The 19,801-nt window shown below is 36.5% G+C and overlaps 1 protein-coding gene and 1 long non-coding RNA gene across 2 annotated transcripts in view; one reads left to right on the forward strand and one right to left on the reverse strand.

Annotated features, from left to right (window-relative positions):
• Positions 1-19,801, forward strand: part of LOC149831148 (putative LRR receptor-like serine/threonine-protein kinase At1g56140) — a 96,358-nt gene that overhangs the window by 19,984 nt on the left and 56,573 nt on the right. The window contains exons 2-8 of the mRNA XM_090012950.1: positions 9,681-9,861; positions 10,076-10,147; positions 10,226-10,297; positions 10,451-10,522; positions 12,278-12,349; positions 12,709-12,780; positions 12,904-12,975. Of these exons, the coding sequence (XP_089869076.1) occupies positions 9,681-9,861; positions 10,076-10,147; positions 10,226-10,297; positions 10,451-10,522; positions 12,278-12,349; positions 12,709-12,780; positions 12,904-12,975 (613 nt within the window). The remainder of the gene's footprint in view (positions 1-9,680; positions 9,862-10,075; positions 10,148-10,225; positions 10,298-10,450; positions 10,523-12,277; positions 12,350-12,708; positions 12,781-12,903; positions 12,976-19,801) is intronic.
• On the reverse strand, positions 15,459-18,965 carry LOC149831149 (uncharacterized). The gene is made up of 2 exons (XR_016433265.1): positions 18,909-18,965; positions 15,459-15,631 (listed from the first exon to the last, which is right to left on the reverse strand). It is a non-coding gene; the product is annotated as an uncharacterized LOC149831149 (long non-coding RNA).

Consider the following 19,801-nt stretch of genomic DNA (forward strand, 5'->3'; position numbering starts at 1 on the left):
TATTTTGTTATTCTCTATACTCAAATGAGAGATCATTTATACAAAATCAACAATACATAAAGCCATAGATAATCAATTTAACTTCATAAATGTGATCACATATAACCATAATGTATTGTCATACATCAGAAAGAATCAAACACACTCATCCTCTTTATATATTGGAAATATAATCTCGATGTTAGCTCTTTAGTAAGAGGATTTGCAGTCATTTTTTTCATATCAATTGTATCAATACACACTAGATAATTCTCAATCATTTCTTTAACAACAAAGTACTTTAACTCCATGTGTTGACATGTGGTTGAACTCTTATTGTTATTAAAAAAAAAATAACTTTATTATCACAAAAGATTTTCAGTGGTCTCTCAATATAATCCACAATTTCAAGACCCATAATGAAGTTTTTCATCCAAATGGCTTGAGATAAAGTCTCGTATAAGTCAATAATTTATGCTCCAATGGCTTTCAAAAACTTCTTCATTGTCCTGCAATGAGAGATAACATCTCGAATGTTCTTCGCCACTTTCAATTGCAAAAGCAATAGGCTAAGATTATTCAAGCACTCATACTTATTATAGACATATTTTTAAGCACTCGCACTTCTCATAGATAACCTTCAGAGTGGTTAATCTATTCTCTATATGAGTGAGAGATTAATCGCTCTATTCGAGATTCATATTAAAAAAATAAATATGAAACCCTTTATTATTTACCTTTTCTGAGACAAGTATAATTGGGTCATTATCGTTCCACTTTGATGAAAATAATAATACTCATAGTTGTTTTGTCTTTTCAATTCACAAGAAATTGACTTCAATTGGTGATACTAGTTTATCAGGTAACCAACGATAATTCAGCATTGTACCTTTGGGTACAAACATGCATCATGAGCTGGTATACACACTTACTATTACATCATTTGTGAATTTGGAATACAATTACCTACCTTTGGGTATAATCATTGTTTCATAACATCACACACAATCATAATACTGAATTTTAATATGGTCCAACGAATCCTCAATCAACACAACTCAGATTACTTGGGTGATTGTATGAGTCAATTAATCAAGATATTTTATAGCAAACATATTTGTATTATGAAGCATGCCCATGCACACATAATAATGCATGTATATTCATGAAAAAATATGTATTATGTTATAAAAAAATATAAATTCAAGCTTCAACTTATATGTATAAATAAATTTTGATAAAAAAACATCATATATGTCATAAATTTAGTCATAATTCATTCTTAAATATCATGCATAATTTAAATAACATAAAATGCATGTATAAGACATGCACAAGTTATGTTTTCATGATAATTAAACACCAATAAAGCCTAAAAAAATGACAAAAATGCTTTTATGGGTAAAACCCCGGGTCCTCATGCTGGAACCGGTCTAAAAATGTTCTAAACTGGTATGAAATGACCCCAAACCGGCCAACTAAGGGCTTGAATCGGTCTTGAAACATATACAAATGTCTATAAACTCTTAAAACTGAATGAGAAAATCCTTGTTCCTTTATAGATTTTTTAAAACAAGGTTTCTATATTTAAGAACCAGTCAAAAATGACTCTAAACCAGTCTCGAAAGGCCCATATTGGTCACAGAACCCAATCAATCTTTTATAGGTTTAAATAGTATATGAACTTTATTTTGGACCTGATCTGATTCAATCCGGATCCAGATCTAGTTTTAATGGATCTTGAGTCAGATCTTTTGATTCGGATCTCAACTGGATCCAAACCCATTTATGACTGGGTCCTAGGTTGGATCCCACAATCTAGACCCGATCCAGATCCATATCTAGTCTAAACAGGTTTGAGTCGGATTTGAATCCACAACTCGATCCAGTTTCGAACCCAGACATCGGGTCCAAACCTGATCCATATATAACAGATCCAGGTATTGGATCGGGTCCACCCACAAACGCATATCTGATACCCGATCCGCACGGACCGGGCTCAGATTGGGACAATCACTCAAGTCGGGATACCCGATCTGCCAGAACTAGTTTGGATCGGGCCAGTCATTGAGTTGGAATACCTGATCCACACCAACCAAAACACCCAAAAAAAATTGATGGTTTTGGTTTCTCAAAAACCAAAAGCCACTCTGGCTCCACCTTAAAACCTCCCTCCCTCCCACCCCCGTTTCTGTTGACAACCACCGACACCGGCGATTCTGTCGGCGCCGACGACGGTGACCCCCCCTCCCCCATTGGCCGATGATAGACACCCTCCACCAGCAACGCCGACGAAGGTAAGGGGGAAAACTCTTTTTTGTGTGATGTATCTGCCACCGGCTGCCATCGCCACCGACGGCCTGCCAAAGCAACTGACGATGACATGTCGCCATCTACCGATGGTTGTAGTGGTCGGAAGCCTACAGAAAACAAAAAAAATCCTTGGTGGCGTCCTTCAGTTTTACTCCCCTCCTCGGTTTATCTTCTTATAGCCCTGCCACCGGCACTGGCAATACTACTGGGTGCAGGTCCCGGATGCAGCCAACAATTGCATAGGTGCACAGTGTTCTCCTCTGAGCCCAAGCCATCAAGTTAGGACCCTGAACCCAAATGAGAGAGGAAGCGGATCAGGTCATGCTGAACATGAGCGTTTTTGCTCATGCTGACATCGTGGCCATCCGATTTGCATTTTAAAAAGCTCAAAGGTCAATAAAACCACGTGGCATTCATCCAAAATGCAAACAGACGGCCACGATGTCAGCATGAGCAGAAAGGCTCATGTTCAGCATGACCTGATCTGCGCCCCGCATTGGGAGGTTACCATGCATAGGTAGTTGCAATAACTGCCCCGTAAGTTTCATGAGTTATGCTATCCCATGCACACATGTCAAACCAGGTCATATCAAGTTGAATACAATCCATATTCCAACAACGTATCGGCATTGCATCCATACCCGGTGCACTATCACCATCCATTCCCATCACAGCCGCTTTGACTTCCTTATCGAAGATTGGAGCAAGAAGTTGAGCATTCTCAATTGAGCTAACACCTAGAAAGGAACGCCCTTCAAAATGAGACTTATTCACTTCCTCTCTACAAAAAAAGCCTCTCTACAAAAAATGCTTAGAGAAGTATCTAATAGCTTCAGCTTGCATAGCCGATCTACTTACTAGTTGCTCCTCATCTTCTGAAATTAACATGGCTATATACTTCATGACATTCTTATTAGCCATGGAATGGGAAAACGAAGTATTACGATCTCCTTCAGTTAACCAACAGCACCGAGACTTTTGCTGACATTGTGATTCCTCCATTAACAACAACGATTGTAATTCTTTCTTTAAATGAATCTCAGCCATAACAGCTTCATGATGACCTTCTTGGTCAGCATCCATTTGCACTCGCTGAATAACTTCAATAACTTCCTGTATGTTAACAACATCCCCCAACTCCGGCTGCTTCCAAATTATTAGACTTCTTTTAACATTTTCCAATCTAGACACAAGACAAAACACGGGACAACCTTGCACACCTAAGTCCCATGCATTCTGCAACAACTGTTCTGCAGTCTGGTCTCAAAGTCCAAAAATTGAAAAACTTGAATCTCCCTCTTATACTCCGGACATGAGTAGAAAAATTAAAGCGTTTTGATCTGAAATATTCCTGGGCAAGATTGATAAGTGAGAAATAGGAAATCTATACATTCATAATGGGTTTATAAAAAACATGATCAATTTTACTTGCTTAGTCTTGAATTTTTTTACACGTAAAAGGACTTTTTTTTTGTCTTTCTTTACCTGATACAGTATCGCCGTATGTATTTTGGATCAGATTAACCCTACCTCATCAAAGACAATTAGGATGTCCTCTTAATTTCAGATATATTACATGCACTTCAGATTTATATTAGGATTTGGCATGGTACAACTTTGATCAATCTGTTTGCACCCCAATGGCAAAGTGTTCTTTTTCTTCTTCTTTTTTTTAAGAAGAAATAAATGTGTTTCCAGTTTATTAACATGGAAGACACATCGGTTACATTTTTTTAGGAACCTCCTCTTGATTTCAAATGAGCAAAATTTGAGTTCTCTGATTTATTTTCCCTCGAATGTGAGTGCGTGTGTGCAACCCTCATAGCAGTTGCCTTAAGTTTAAGACTGCTCATATGGGTATTTTTATGAAGTATAAACTATTTTTTGTGAGGTTATGTTTGAATGCCTTGGGTATACTTTCATACTAACGATCTGATAACCTGTTGTATTTCCAGCTTGAAAACCCAGCTAGGGCTAGAAAACTAGGATTTAGATTCATTGTTGAACTGTATGCTAGAGGTCTTCAAAACACGACCTAAATGGGCTTGTAAAGCGGCCCTCCTGGGGCGGTTACTGCAAGAGGAGGAACCCCTACCCTCTCCCTGCTTACTTTGTAAAATCTTAAAACCTTAACCCTTAAACAAGGGTTAAAATGAGACATTTAGTCTTGACCAATCCCTGGTTGCCATGTGGTCTCTTTGGCCAATCAAGGGTTGGCTTTTGTGCAACAGTCAGGTCCGGATATCTAGCTCCAAATCCATTAAGAAACTATAAATAGAGTGTCCACTTTCTCATTCTAAGTATCTAGAACTAGGGTAAGAAAACCCTGTTGCTTTGAAAGTATGATTTAGCCCAGCTAACCTCACTCTGGCTAGCTTTTCTAGCTTCAGTTCTAGTCCTAGTGTCGATTATGCCGAACCCAAACATCCATAAGTTTGTGCCCTCCGAAGATACTGCTGAAATTTCTATGTACTAGTCATCTTCATAGGAAGGGTAACCTAAGCCCGAAGTAAGATTTAGTTCTCTTTACACTTTTTATTGCATTCATTTCTTTATTTTATTAGAAAAAGTATAGATTTTCTTAATGTATATATTCATCTTATTTTGTGTTTTTTCGAGTCTTGGTGGTACCCTACACCATCAAGCTCTTTTTACGTTTCAGTTTCATGACTTTGTAAGCTAAAAGGCAATATTGAAAAATCTTAAGAGTTCTTGGAGCGGTTGCGGGAGAAAGAGCACAAGACTTGAAGTATGAGATCTCATAATTTTTAAAATCTAAAATAGCATTTTAGTTTTTTTTTTTAAATTTGGAGATCCACATAAGGGGGATCACGATGGGACTACTCTTTTGACTACAGAATTTGAAGTTTTGGGGGTTTAGCACTGCAATGTCTATACTCTGAGGCTAGGACCCAAACCCCTAGGGCCTATGTTGGGTGTATGCTTGCACAAAGGAGGAATACCCATGGGAATCGAATCTTGACCGCTTGCCTAGCAGCCAAGGCCCCACCACACTACACCAAACCCCCTTGGGACTTGATGAGGTAGGGTTGTATTTGGCTCTATACATTACAAATCTGTTAAAAAAAATTTAAAATATAAATTAATAAAGCATAAATGTGTAATAAATAAAATAGGAAAGTGGGATACTACGAAGCAAATTCAAATGTGATTTTGGTGGCTGTAGAATGGAAATTTTCAATGGGGGTTTGGGTATATTGAGAAATAGGATTTTGAGAGCTGTCTATCTAGTCTCTGTATTTGCTAATAAATTTTTGTTCTTATTAAACCTTAATGTTGAACCAAGTAAATCTTATGTCTTCTCATTCTCTCTCCTTCTCTTTATCCCGTGGTTTGCTTAGTTTGGATTGGTAAAACACTAATTGTAACATGTTTAACAATAATATAAATTAGATGGAAGAAAACTTTGGGATTATTTTTTAATAACCGTGAGAAAGCTTGTCTCTGTATAAAATTTGAAAATGTAGTGTCTTTCCAATTATTGCCTAGAGGTTATTTTGAAAATTTCTCCAAAAATAACCTACTCCGGGAACCTAGTTTCCTTTCTTTTGGTTTTCTAAAAGCTATACAAACTAGATCATTGAAGACCGAACCACATGCTCTTCAACTTGGAACAGAACTGCTGCCCAGAAAGGATGACGTACATGTGTAGCAGGTGCCTTTATGGGTGTCAACGGCTCAGGTTTGGTTCGGATTCAGGTGGAATCAGACTTGATCAGATTTTTGGATATGGTATCGGGCTCAAACCTGGGTCTAATCGGGTCTACTATAAAAAACCATACCTGGACCCAATAAGAACTACATGAACTAAACCCGGATCATACCGGTAAAATAATAATTTTTTATTCTTACATTAAAAACTTGTGGGTCTTAATCAGAACTTGGGTCAGGGTCTGGTATAAAATTTCACAAACTATACTCTGGTCCATGTATGAGTCGTACTTTTGGGTGCAGACCCAGATCTTAATTGGGTCTTCTTATTTGTCACCATACCCAGACCCTGTAGATTTTGATCAGGATAAAACCGACCCGTTGACACCCCTAGTAACATGACGTCCAAGAACTCGCCTATGGACAAAATGATGTGTACCGGCTGCTTTTTTCATAAAGTGAACATTAATTAAAGCAAAGGAAAAAAGAACCAAAGAAAATACAAAATGAGCAAAACTACGTAATAAAAAATTAGTCAAACCCGGGTCTAATCGGGTCTACTATAAAAAAACCATACCTGGACCCAATAAAAATGATATGAACTAAACCCGGCGGTAAAATAATATATTTTTTTTTATTTTTACATTGAAAATTTGTGGGTCTTAATCGGAAATTGGGTCGGGCCTGAGTTTGGTATAAAATTACACAAACTATACCCGGGTCCATGTATGACTCTGTGGCGGACGCAGGTCTTAATTGGGTCTTCTTATTTGTCACCATACCCAGACCCTGTAGAGTTTGGTCCGGGTAAAACCGACCCGTTGACACCACTATCAACATGACGTCCAGAACTCGCTTACCAACAAAATGATGTGTACCGGCCACCTTTTTCATAAAGTGAACATTAATGAAAGCAAAGGAAAACAGAACCAAAGAAAATAAAAAAAATGAGCTAAAGTAAGTAATAAAGAATTGATTCAACCCTGGCCTAATCGGGTCTATTATAAAAAAAACATACCTGGACCCAATAAGAACTACATAAACTAAACCCGGATCATACCGGTAAAACAATTTTTTTTTTTTTTACATTAAAAATTTGTAGCTCTTAATCAAAACTTGGGTCGGGCCTGGGTCTGGTATAAAATTTCACAAACTATACCCGGGTCCATGTATGAATCGTACTTACTTTCGGGTGCGGACCCAGGTCTTAATTGGGTCTTCTTATTTGTCACCATACCCAGTAGAGTTTGGTCCGGGTAAAACCGACCCGTTGACACCCCTAGCAACATGACGTCCATAACTCGCCTTCCCACAAAATGACGTGTACCTGCTGCTTTTTTCATAAAGTGAACATTAACGAAAGCAAAGGAAAAAAGAACCAAAGAAAATAAAAAACTACGTAATAAAAAATTGATCAAACCCGGGCATGGACGGTAGCTAACTGGGCCACGTCAACTGGTATCTACCGCACCTAAAAAGAGAGAGTAGCCAATGGTTGGAGAGGGTGTTGTACTCTATGGTTACAGAGATTAAGTTTTTTTTTCTTATTTTTTTATAAGAAGGTTGAGAGTATTGGAAGAAAAGAATAAAAGAACGCTCACCAAATTACCCAAATCCCATTTTGATTTATTTTTTATGCAAGAGCAAAAGTGAGATAATACGAGGTTCATACGATCCATTAGAATTCATATCAATTATTTATTTTTTATAATTATTTAATTAGATATTAGTTTTTTAATCATGTTTTGGGTCTTAATTGAGTTTTAGATCTATCTCAGATCTGTATTAGGATTAAGGCTTCTAGGGTTTCTCTTTGCTATAAATATTCATTATAGGGGCAAGAAAGGGAGGTTATGTGAATTATTGATGATTTTAGTTATTCTTCCATAATTTTATATATTTTTTCTTGTTTTTCTAGTTTTGTAGCTGTAGTGGTGGGATCTAGTTCAAAAATCATGCAGACATTTAGAGATGCCACTTGCAAATAGATGTATAAGTGGTGAGGGTGAGATGCTACTATGTCCATAGGGCCCATTTAGATCTATTTCAATTTTTTTATAATTATTTAGTTGGATATTGATTTTTGGATCATGTTTTAGAACTTAGTTGTGTTCCATATTTGATCTCAGATCCGTATGAGTAATAGGGTTTTTTAGGTTTTTCTTTGTTTGCTATAAATATTCATCGTAAAGGAAAAAGAGAGAGAGTGATGATGAATTAGTTATTATTTTTGGCATTTTTGTGTTGTTTTTCATTAATTTCTTGCTTAATTAGTTTGTAGCTGTGTTAGAGTGTCGATTCTTACAGAGTTCAAGAGCGATCCTCTTGTTCACTTCAGCAATTTTCCACACATTGACAAAGTCTCCATATCTTCACACTATTAAAAAATTATTGCGGATGCTTCTCAAAATCAATGAAGAAGCTAAAATTTTCTCAAATGGAAGTCCAACTTCGTTCATTCAGTATAAAGCAATGCATAAGTCTGCTTGGAAACTGATAATCAAAAGGAGTTTATGAATTTGGAAAAGTGGCAGCTGCCAATTTTTGGATTTGGCCGCTACCGCCTCCAAAAAGTGATGGTAGTTACCAAATCCAATTTTTTGTGCACACCCACTTTTTTAACTAAATGCATAAATCCAGTCCTTTGACATAGGACGGGTTACATCCTACATTCAATCCTAGCTTAGGAGGATGTTGAGCACAAAAGGACCAGGTCCTTTGACATAGGATGGGTTCCATTTCAGCTACATCCAACTTAATTTGACTAAGACTCCCATCTCAGCTACTATTTATCAAACAGAGCCGTCTGAGTTCTTGAATGAGTATTGGAAAAGCATGAATAATTAAAGAAGATTTTTTTAAAGTTATGGAACCGTACATAAGAATAATAATAAAGTAATGAAACACTGATCTCGAATCTTGGGTTTTTCAACGGTCTTTTTTTCATCTTTCACACCAATTAGAACATTCTTTAAGGGTAAAATTTCCGAAACCTTTGGTGTTATTTCTATAAATGGACGAGGATTAGGAGCGCTTCAATCATTCATTGCCATCAAAAGTTTGCCCACTACAGCGCCACTCTAAAGAGGGGATTCATTTTTACTAAATCTATGGAATCTCTTTTGCTTTTTCAAGCATTTGTTTGCTTGCTTTTGGTTGTTGAGAGATCCCAAGCTCAGGCTATTACAAACCCAGTTGAAGGTAATCTCTGGCTATATGACTGTAGCCATTAGAAAACCTCCATTTTTTCTGAACTTTTTAGAAAAAATGGGTGGTGAGATTTCTGCTTGTTTGATGTGAAAAAATTGGAACCCCGTCTTCTCCATCGAAGAAGTGGAACTTTGGATGGTTGTCTCCATATGTGATAACAAGGGGGAATTCAAACTTTCCCATCTCTAGTTTGAGAGAAAAAAGAGAGCTAAAATGAAATTATTTTTATCTTATCTCCATTCACTAAATTTATTCTTTTCTGTACGTTTGATTTTACTGTTTTAGTTTCTCACAAAATTCCTTTTTGGTTTACTAAAAAAAGAAGAAAAAGGATGAGAGAAGTGAAAAAAAATCTATAATTCCTTTGTGGGTGTGCTTTTCCAATGGTAGAAGCCCAACTTTATTTTGTAGTCTAAAAAAATTGGGTAACTTTATTTTGTAGCCTCAAAAAATTAGGTGTCTTGCTTAACACACAGAATGATCTCTTTTCTTGGCCTGGTGACCAGTCAGTGCTTTTAGAAGCATATCAAAGTATTGGAACATCTCATCCTCTGCTTCGTGGAATTTAACTGAACCATGCACTGGGACTGCTATTGATTCTTCAACAATAGATGATAAAAGGTATAATCCAGCCATCAAATGTGACTGCTCAGCGAATGGTGGGACTACCTGCCATATCACTAAAATGTATGCATCCCACCTGAATTTCTTTTCTCTTTCCATCTCTGTGCATCATAGACATTTATCATTTTCTTATGACGATAATTGCCAAACAACTTATAAATTGCAGTACAATAAATGAAAGAAAAAGAAGATTTAGGTCTTTTACTCGTTTTTTTTTTAAATGATGTTATAGTTCATTTCTTTTGTGTTCACTTGCTTTTTTTTTTCTCTTTGACAGGAAAGTGTATGCTATGAGTATTACAGGGGGGATGCCAGAAGCTCTTGCAAATCTCACTTTTCTCACTAATCTGTATAAACCTTTCAATTTGTTGTGATTTTATCACCATCCATCAGTCATCATTATTGTCATGGTAATCATATGTTGTAGGAATCTGAATCAGAATTATTTGAAGGGGCCAATACCTGCATTTCTTGGCAATTTAATTGCCATGCAATACCTGTAAGGGGATTATATCCTTGTGGTATTTCTCTGATCTTTGTGATATTTTGGTTAACTTTAGTAGCTATTCCTATTGTCCAAGTGTTCCATAATTTCTTTATGAAAGTGTGGTGCAAAATTTTACGCTATACTGGTCTTTTTTTTTCTCATCAGGACCTTTGGCATCAATGGTCTCTCTGGAACTGTCCCAAAGGAACTTGGAAAACTTAAAAACCTTATAGTACTGTAAGTTACTTGAATCTCTCTCTCTCTCGTGAATAAGAATTGGGATTGAGTAGCTGATGCCTCCACAGATCTAGACAAGGACATCCATCTCCAATCATTCACAAGTAGGACAGGACTGAACACTAATGCAACCCCACATACTTCACATAAATAAAAGCTGGATATCTTTCATTGGGTCTAATCTATCATATTTGGCCATTCCCATGTTGTAGGTCACTGTTCGGTAGGATATGATGTCTGGGTGTGGGTTGGATCCTTCAGAATAAGTTCAAGTCAGATTCAGCGCTAAATTGCTACTTTTGGGAAGAATTTTCCATAGAAGAACTGAATCTTATCTACCTTAAAATATTTATAATAATCAAAACCATTTTTTTTGTGTCCGAAGTGTCTGAGCCCAGATCAGATGTGAATAGTTGGCTGGCCAGGTACCCAACTAGTTTAGAACCCACGTCTATATAATATGCTCACTTTTTAGCTGGCACCGGCAGACGAGTAGAGTTTTTGGTCAAGGGCCACAAGTTAGATTGCAAAGTTTAATCCTGCGAGCTCATGCCGGATGTTTGCCCTATGAGTTTGAGTTAGATGCAACAAATGAATCTGTTTAGTCAAGTCTTAAGACTAGGGTTTGAAGACTTGGTATTAAATCTAGCTTGATACAGATGCATCTATACAAGACTAATTATAATTGACTTGGATCCTGGTACTGCTGCCAGACTTTAAATTAAATCAATCTTGGTACAGATGCAACTATACTACACTAATTATGATTGACTTGGATCCTGGTACTGCTGCCAGACTTGGAATTAAATCAAGCTTGGTACAGATGCATCTATACTAGACTAATTATGATTGACTTGGATCCTGGTACTGCTGTCAATGCCTTTGATTCAAGTCAGACGTACAAGAACCACTTCCTCCGCTTCCACTGGTAAAATAAGATCTGTATCTGGTCTGATGAACCCATCTAGCTCGTATCAGCTGAAATTCCCTAATTTGCCGAAACTTCCATATGTTTTTTCAAGCTTTAGGAGGTTCTTTGATCAGTTAAAAACATAAAAAAACTCAAATCAAGTCAATATCGGACTAAAACATGGATCATGAAGGTCTGACCTGATAAATTTTTCAGGCCCATTTGGGCCTGTCCAAGTTGAGGTTATACCATGTGTGCCATTTAAACACCAAAACCAAGTCTGTCATAGATCTGATTCATATTCTGCTTGAAGGGTCTGTATCAAAGGATTTTTCTTGTGGAGTCTAATCATATGGATCATATCCTTGGATAAGGTTTAGCCTCCCCTATAATGTTTTTCAAAAAGCTATTTGTGTTGTGCTCATTGCCTGACAAAGGCTCAAGTTTGAAAAAATAAGACCCACCTGCTTCTGCCGCCACCATTTAAGATATTTTGCACTCAAAATATTCTTATACCTTCTATTAACTCTGACACCTCTATTCTGTGCAGCAGGCATCATAGGGATAGCGTGAAATCTTTTTATCCTTGTAATCCATTGGTTCAAGGTTGAACCATTTTGTATACGTGTGCCTTACTGAGGTTTGTCTTGGGGACTGTCATTGCTTGGTGCAATGGTAAAGTGCCTTGGTATGTCAAGTATGTTAATCGGGCTCAAGTCTTGAGGCCAGCCACTTCTTGCAAAAAGCGGAAGCTTAGACCAGCTCAAGCTGCCCCTCCCAAGCACCCTGATACGGGGTTGGGTATGAATTTGGGTACTAAAGTTCTTGGAAATTGTCTATTTCAGGAGTTTTGGCTCAAACAATTTCTCAAGTCCTCTGCCTCCTGAGCTCGGAAACTTGGTTAACCTGGAACAGTTGTAAGTTCTTCAGTGGGACATGAAACACTCTTGCCCATTAACTGAATCTAAGCATATCATGCCTTTGATGATCATGTTTTGTTTATTGCATCTATAGTTGTGGAACTTGTACTGATCATCCAACTTCAATTTATTTACTGAACCTTAAACCTGTACTTTAGAAATTGGCAGTGAAAGTCTGTCAGTACTCTGGGAGGCCCCATAACCAAGGGGCCTAGGGGCAGGTAAAAGATTCATTTGAGTCTTCACCCTCCATTTCTGGGTCAGTGGTGAACAGTGGGGTTGGGATGCTTTTGAGCCTTCACCATAATTGTATTGCTAATTTAGTGTCTCTTCTTATCATCATATTCTAATGGCAGGTACATAGGTAGTGCTGGGCTGAACGGGCCAATTCCTTCAACATTCAAGAATCTACAGAAACTAAAGATATTGTAACGAATTTTGTTTCATATGATAGTTGTTTTTTTGTTTTCTGCTTCAGTTATTTTTTTACACAATGGAGAAGATACAATGCTGCTATTTAAGATAATCTTGTGACACTGCTTTTCTTTCAGATGGGCTAATGACAACCAATTTACTGGAAAGATACCTGACTTCATTTCCAGCTGGACACAGCTCAATACTCTGTAAGAATAGAACTTTCTTTTCCTGATTTTCACTGAAAGGCATATGTTATTTTAGTTGATGATATACTAATATGAGTTTATCTTTATTATTTTGGCTAGAAATAATTTATGCAAAAGTGTAGCCATTGCACTATTGCATGCCTTTCATTATATTTTCTGATTATGCATGACATGAAGTTCTCTAGATGGAGGCTAGAATAATTCCTAGTCAAGGAATAACTTTCATCAAGCTAGTCATTGATTTTCCACACATAGCAGTAGCTCCTTCGGAACTGTATGCTGGCTCTTGGAGGTGACTACTGGTGGGTAATGTATGTTTCTAGAGATGAAAGCAGTTGAACACCTAGAAGCATCATGGAGCTATCCCTTTCATGGTTGTTCATTAATATTTTTTGTACATCTGAGACGATTGAACAAGAATGAAATGGAACGGCCAAGAGAGCTTGAATGGCTTTGATTAGCCATGAAGTTGGTCTAAGGTGCTGTCAACTCCTTTATCATGGAAAGTTGGAAATTTGATAATTATTCATGGGCTTTTCGGCTGCATAGATTAGTGTGTGAAAGCTGCATTGAAATTTTCTCTTATTGAAAAAGATGATACTGAAGGATAAGGTTCACTGCACCAATTGGATTAGTTTTGTCATAGTTGCTAGATTTTTGTACAGGTATAGATAATGGTATGAGTTACTGTCTGGTGCGGTTCATGTGAAACGCATGTTAATACTGTTCAAGAAAGGTTTGCTATGGGTTTCTAATAACATTGATATGGTCTATACAACCAATTTGTATGAGCAATCTAGGAAAAAATGGTACAATAACTAAAGTAGCTATTTGGCATTTAATTTCACCAAGCACAACACTCAAAAGATTACTTTAAGCCTTAAATTAGTTTACAAGTGAAAAGGTTTGTATTTCCTTTTAAAAAAATAAGATAAAGGAATTTTGAATACAAATTTCCTCAAATAACAAGCATGTAAAGATAATCATACAAGTAATAAGCCATTTATTCACCTTATAATATGTTTATAATTCATCTTGTGCAGTCATAAACAAACTTTCAGTTTTAGATATTTTCGAAAAATAAATACATATGAAACAAGTTTAAGCTTGTATACAGTGAGTTTTTCAAGTATTTGGTATTCCTATATATGCTTTCTCAAGTTAATGTTAACACAATTCTAGGTAGTGGTGCTAGATGTTCTGGGTTCGGTCACACAGAGGTGTTATATGTCCTAATTCATATTTATATACTCTAGTCTTCGTGTGTTAGTGAAGATTTCATATCTACAAATGTTCACATATATACATGCATACATACATAAATACACATGTTCATGCATACCTATGTCACATGGGTGCGGGTGCGGGTGCGGGTGCGGGTGCGGGTGCGGGTGCGGGTGCGGGGATTCGGCACTTCCAAAAAACCCGGGTGCGGGGGTGCGGCAGGGGCAAAAATGTAGATATATACATATATATATATATATATATATAAGGGGTCGGGGGCGGGTTTTTTCAAATTTCACACGATAGCACAAGCAAGGCTACCACCATCATTGAAAAGTCAGGAGCTGACAGCAGCTGTCAGCAGATTGTCAGCAGATTTTTTTTGTATATACAACTGCACGATAGCACAAGCAAAGCTACCACCATCATTGAAAAGTCAGTTGCTGTCAGTTTTTTTTTATATACAGCTGCACGATAGCACAAGCAAGGCTACCACCATCATTGAAAAGTTAGGAGTTGACAGCAGCTGTCAGCTCCTGACAACAGCAGATTTTTTTTTTATATACAGCTGCACGATAGCACAAGCAAGGCTACCACCATCATTGAAAAGTCAGGAGCTGACAGCAGCTGACAACTGCTGTCAGCAGATTTTTAAAAAAAAAAAAAATGCAAGGGCAATTTTTTAAAAAAATAAATAAAAAAAGGACATAAATGATCCTGGGTGCGGTCAACGCACCCAGGATCGGGTTGACCGCACCCGGTGCGGCACCCGCACCCGCGTCGAGTCGCGTCGACGCGGGTGCGGCACCCTACTAGCCGAATCCCTGTGACATAGATGCATACATAGTTTAGAAATTATTTTGTGCATGGTCTGCAAACTCATTGGGTTACCATGCTCGGCTCAGTCCTCTTGGGTCGGGCACCAAGTGAACCAAAACCTATGGTTACCCAACTTTACCAACACTCGTCCAGCTTTCTACCATGACCCTTTCACTCAGCTTGATCCATGGATTAAGTGATAATTCAGCTAAGTGTTGTGAAAGCGTACAATGCATAAATTTACTTGAGTTTTGACCAAGTCATATGTTAACTCCTATCGAATTAAGTGAAACACAATTTAAGGTTACATTTGTTGTAACAACCTCAACTCATACTCGTTAAAAAGTGTTTTTTTTAAAACATTTGCGAAAACAATCCCAGAGACCCGAGGCCTTACCGTCATAACACAATCAACAATCGTAAGAGATCTTACATTACCATTAACGAAACCAAACCAGCTTTATTAATTAAATCATAGAGACTAAGAACAATGTGCAAATAAAAATAAATAGACCAAAGAGTATAGTCACTTTATCTTAAGTAAAATTATCAAGCAATCGTGTAGCCCTCATAGCTCATCGTAGTAGCAGGTTCCATCACTGGGTCTCAAAGGCTATGAAAAACATAAAAATAGGGGTGTCATAATTATAGATGCATACGAGAGTCTTTCTAATGAATCAAATAAGTAAAAAGAACATAAATAAGATTCAATCGATATTTTAGAGAGATGCCATTACAATAAAATCATTATTTAGAGGGATGCAATTATAATAAATTCATTATTTGAATAACCACTCATGCAATAAAGAACAACTATTAAGCAATAGAAAACATTTATCATGCATTAGAAAGCAATTATCATGTAACCATTAATATAATACAAATAAGAGAATAGGTAAATATATATGATCTAATGCATATGCATGAGTAACTTATTATTTTTTATTAGAGTTTTCTTTTATATACATGTCCCTATTAAATGCACACAATTTTAGTTTCACTTTTTATTACCATAATCCACAGATAGTCAAAACAGGTACAACAATTCTCGAGGTTAATTTAGGTTCTCAGTTGTATCTTAACACACAATTTGTATCACACAATTTGTATTTTATTACTAGGTTCTAAACTTAGCCATCGACTGATATCAGGAATTAACACCATCTATCGAAACATTAAAAATCAACGTCTAATGTCGGGACACCAGGAAAATCAACATCCACTGATGTCACTTTCTTGGAATACCAATAACAACAGTTATATCTACACACCACTCTCAAGTAAAGTGGCAGAATCTCTCTAAAACTGTAGCTGAAAAGTGAACCACCTAGTTGGATTTAGAGATACAAACGCATACAGAGTTTTAATATGATCACGGTTCTCAAAAACCACAATCCAGGATTCCTATACTAAAGAAGGGACATCAAGAAAAAATCTGAATTACATTATTCTCTCTTTTTTATCTTTTTATTAAAAGAATAATTTATTTCAATTCTTTATTTTGCAATTCAACATGCAAAACACAACATGCATTTCGCAAATCAACATGTGAAACTCATCACGGGACCACAACCGTAATTAATTCATGAAACAGTGTAATTAATTCAATAATCATTAAGTTAATTTTTGTGATGCATAAGAAAAATTAATCATAAAGCACCTGCTCAAGGCCTACACGGTCTACGATGATCCACTTATGACCACAGAATGCATCTAATGCAAAAATTATAATGAACATGCCGCTTATACATTCATTTCACATGCTTTCAAATGCACATTCACACATGCTAAACAAGAACGTACATGAATAACAAATTTCACATGCATGTATTCACATAATTATCCAAAATACATGTTTATTTTCATGAATCATGCTCAATACACCAACATTCATGCAATTATGCATATGCAGAACATAAATTTCAAGATTTACACATGCCCACTACACACATATGTAAGTAACATTGCCTTAAAAAAATATCATTATCATGCATCAACAATAATTCTTCTAACCATTTCGGCAAGCTCAGGGTACAATACACGTACCCACCATTTCCAACCTATGCTGCCCGCACACGGGACAACATTGATAGGCACAGGGGCATTTAAATAATCCCATAAAAGCATGTAAAACAGTCTGAAAATGATCATGCAAAAATCTACATGAGTGCAGAAAAATATGCATCTAAAGCATGTATAAGTTCATGTTTTTGCATGCATGAAGTCTAACATTAATTATAAGAAAATCTGGAAATAAACCTGAGCAATTTACATCTGTAAATTTGCGTGTATCTTTGGGCATTTCACATATATGAATCTAAACACATAATGTCTGAACAAAAAAGTAAATCTATGCATGTAAACATGTAAGTTTAAAACAAGTATATGAACATGTAATTTTAATTATACCTGTAAGCCTGAACATAATAGGTAAACCTAAATATTCCATGAATAACATAAATATCACATTATCATATGTGAAAAATTTGGGGTTTTAAATCAGTGAAGTCCCCTTTGTTATGTTTATATATGTTTTTTTTACACGTTCACATACACAGGACCCAGCTGAACCCAGTCCTGCTGGGCATGGCAGGGCTTTCATTTGCCCAAAAGAAATTCATTTTCAATAAACTATTTTTTTTTTAACTTTGATCAGAACTGAGCCCAACCGACCCAGTCGTCTAGGGCTCAGATTCTGCCCTGACAGAGCCTAGCCGACTGGGTCGGCTGGTGCTCATGTTCTGCCCAGTTGTACTAGTCGATTGGGCCAGATCTGGGCCCACTGCCCAGTATAAAAAAATAATTTGTTTTTGTTTATACATAACATCTATTTTTTTTTAACAGGGACTCAGTCCCAGCCGATCAGTCATCTGGTCTGTCCTGTCTCAACCAACTGCATCAGCTGGTACTGGACAGAATTCTGTCTGGTCCCCCAAAACCCCCAATCTTAGATGTATATATACCTATTTTTTTTATTTTTTATTTTTTTAAAATTAGGGACCCAATCCTAGCCTAAACAGTCGTCTGGGACTGGACAACAAATTGTCCTCTCCCAGCCAACTGCGTCAGCTTGGACTGGACAGCTGTCAGTCCCGTCCTGGACAACAGTAACATCAAGTCTTACATTTTTTTCTTTTCTTTAAACAGATATATAAAAAATTTCTTCTCATGTTCAGATTCAAATTTCAAGATTCGCAGTCCCTTGTTAACGTGTTTGAATCCGTTCACTAGTCCAGTGAGCAAATCTGTCCAGAACGGACAGTACGGACAAGGGTTCAGATCTATCCAGATCTGCCTATCATCTCGAAGTCCAGATCGGTCCAAATCTGTCCAAAAAAAATATATATATATATATATATATATATATATATATATATATATATATATTGTAAAACACAAACACATGCAGACGTAGGAATCAAAATACACATATTCTAGACATACCTACATCAATTTCCATAGATTAAAAGATAAAATTCATGGTTTCCTACAAAAATATTGCCTAAAACTTATTTAGACTCTTCTTTTCATCTGAAACAAGAGAGAACAATTGTAGTACCTTGTTTGAAGTTTGAAAAGCAACCCGAAAGATCGACAGATGGCTGGAGAGGAAAAATATTTTCACTTCTTCCTTCTTCCCTCTCCTCCTTTTCCTTCTTCCTTTCTCTCGCTTTTCCTCTCTCTTTATCTTTCTTTCTTTTCTTTTCTTTTTTTACTTTTTTTAGAGAAGATAGGTAACTGTAACGCCCCAAAATTTCAGCTTGTAATTTTGAAAACATTCAGAGAAGACTTTTCAAATTTTGGTTTTAAAAAACGTTAGCGGAAGCAATTTCCTTTTAGAAGGAAAAAATAAGTTGACGAATTTTGGACACATTAGCTTACAAACCAACCTTATCCACAAAGAATGGTCAGAACGCAACCAGAAAGAGAGTGATCTCGAGCCATGTTACATCACATCATCGACCGTCTGAAAAGTCCTACTCGACACCTGCTTATGAAATGGGTCAGTTTTATAACAAACTGGTAAGTGTAGAAATAGACAATGTAGAATAAATAAAGCAGGTCATTCAAAAAATAAACCGTTTATTTCATTAAAAGCAGTAATTACCATATATAATTGAAATGAAAGAAAGTAAATCTACTCTAGCAGGAGCAATTTATTGCACATGAAAAGTACAAAAAATTCGAAGAAAAGATACAACACAATTATTATAAGTAAAGAACTACTTAAGCTGTTTAACTAACTAGTGTAATGCCACAATAAGCATAAACAATTTAGCAGACAATGAGAACAGGTTAATTTATGTTTCGATATTAGCTGGTCTTGCGGGTACGCACATTGGATCCATATTAAATCTGTATTTTCATTGGACATGGATTTTAGATTTGGATTCGGATCCAAGATCCATATTCATATCCAAAATCTAATTGGATCCCAAGCTGGATCAATTCCAATTTAATATAGGTCTTGAACTGAGTCCAGATCCATATTAATTTGGATCATGCACATTGGATCCAGTTCGATCCAAATTCGGACCCGGCCCATCGAGGCGGTCCTTTTTTGAAAAATTGTGATTTTGGGTCAACTGTAGCCCAAATTCGAAAAAGTAAAATACCATCCTATTCAGAATTTTGAGACGCATCTAACGATATATAACTCACTTTTTTCCTTTGAAATCCGCCCGAAATATATTTAATTGGAATTTCGTTTGAATTTAAAGGTAAAAAATAAAACTTTTTATCACCTTTTCGTTGGCTCATTTAGGCCTTGTCGATGAGACCT

The sequence above is a fragment of the Nuphar pumila genome, chromosome 7 (assembly GCF_984573655.1).
Source record: "Nuphar pumila chromosome 7, dmNupPumi1.hap1.1, whole genome shotgun sequence".
Lineage (NCBI taxonomy): Eukaryota > Viridiplantae > Streptophyta > Magnoliopsida > Nymphaeales > Nymphaeaceae > Nuphar > Nuphar pumila.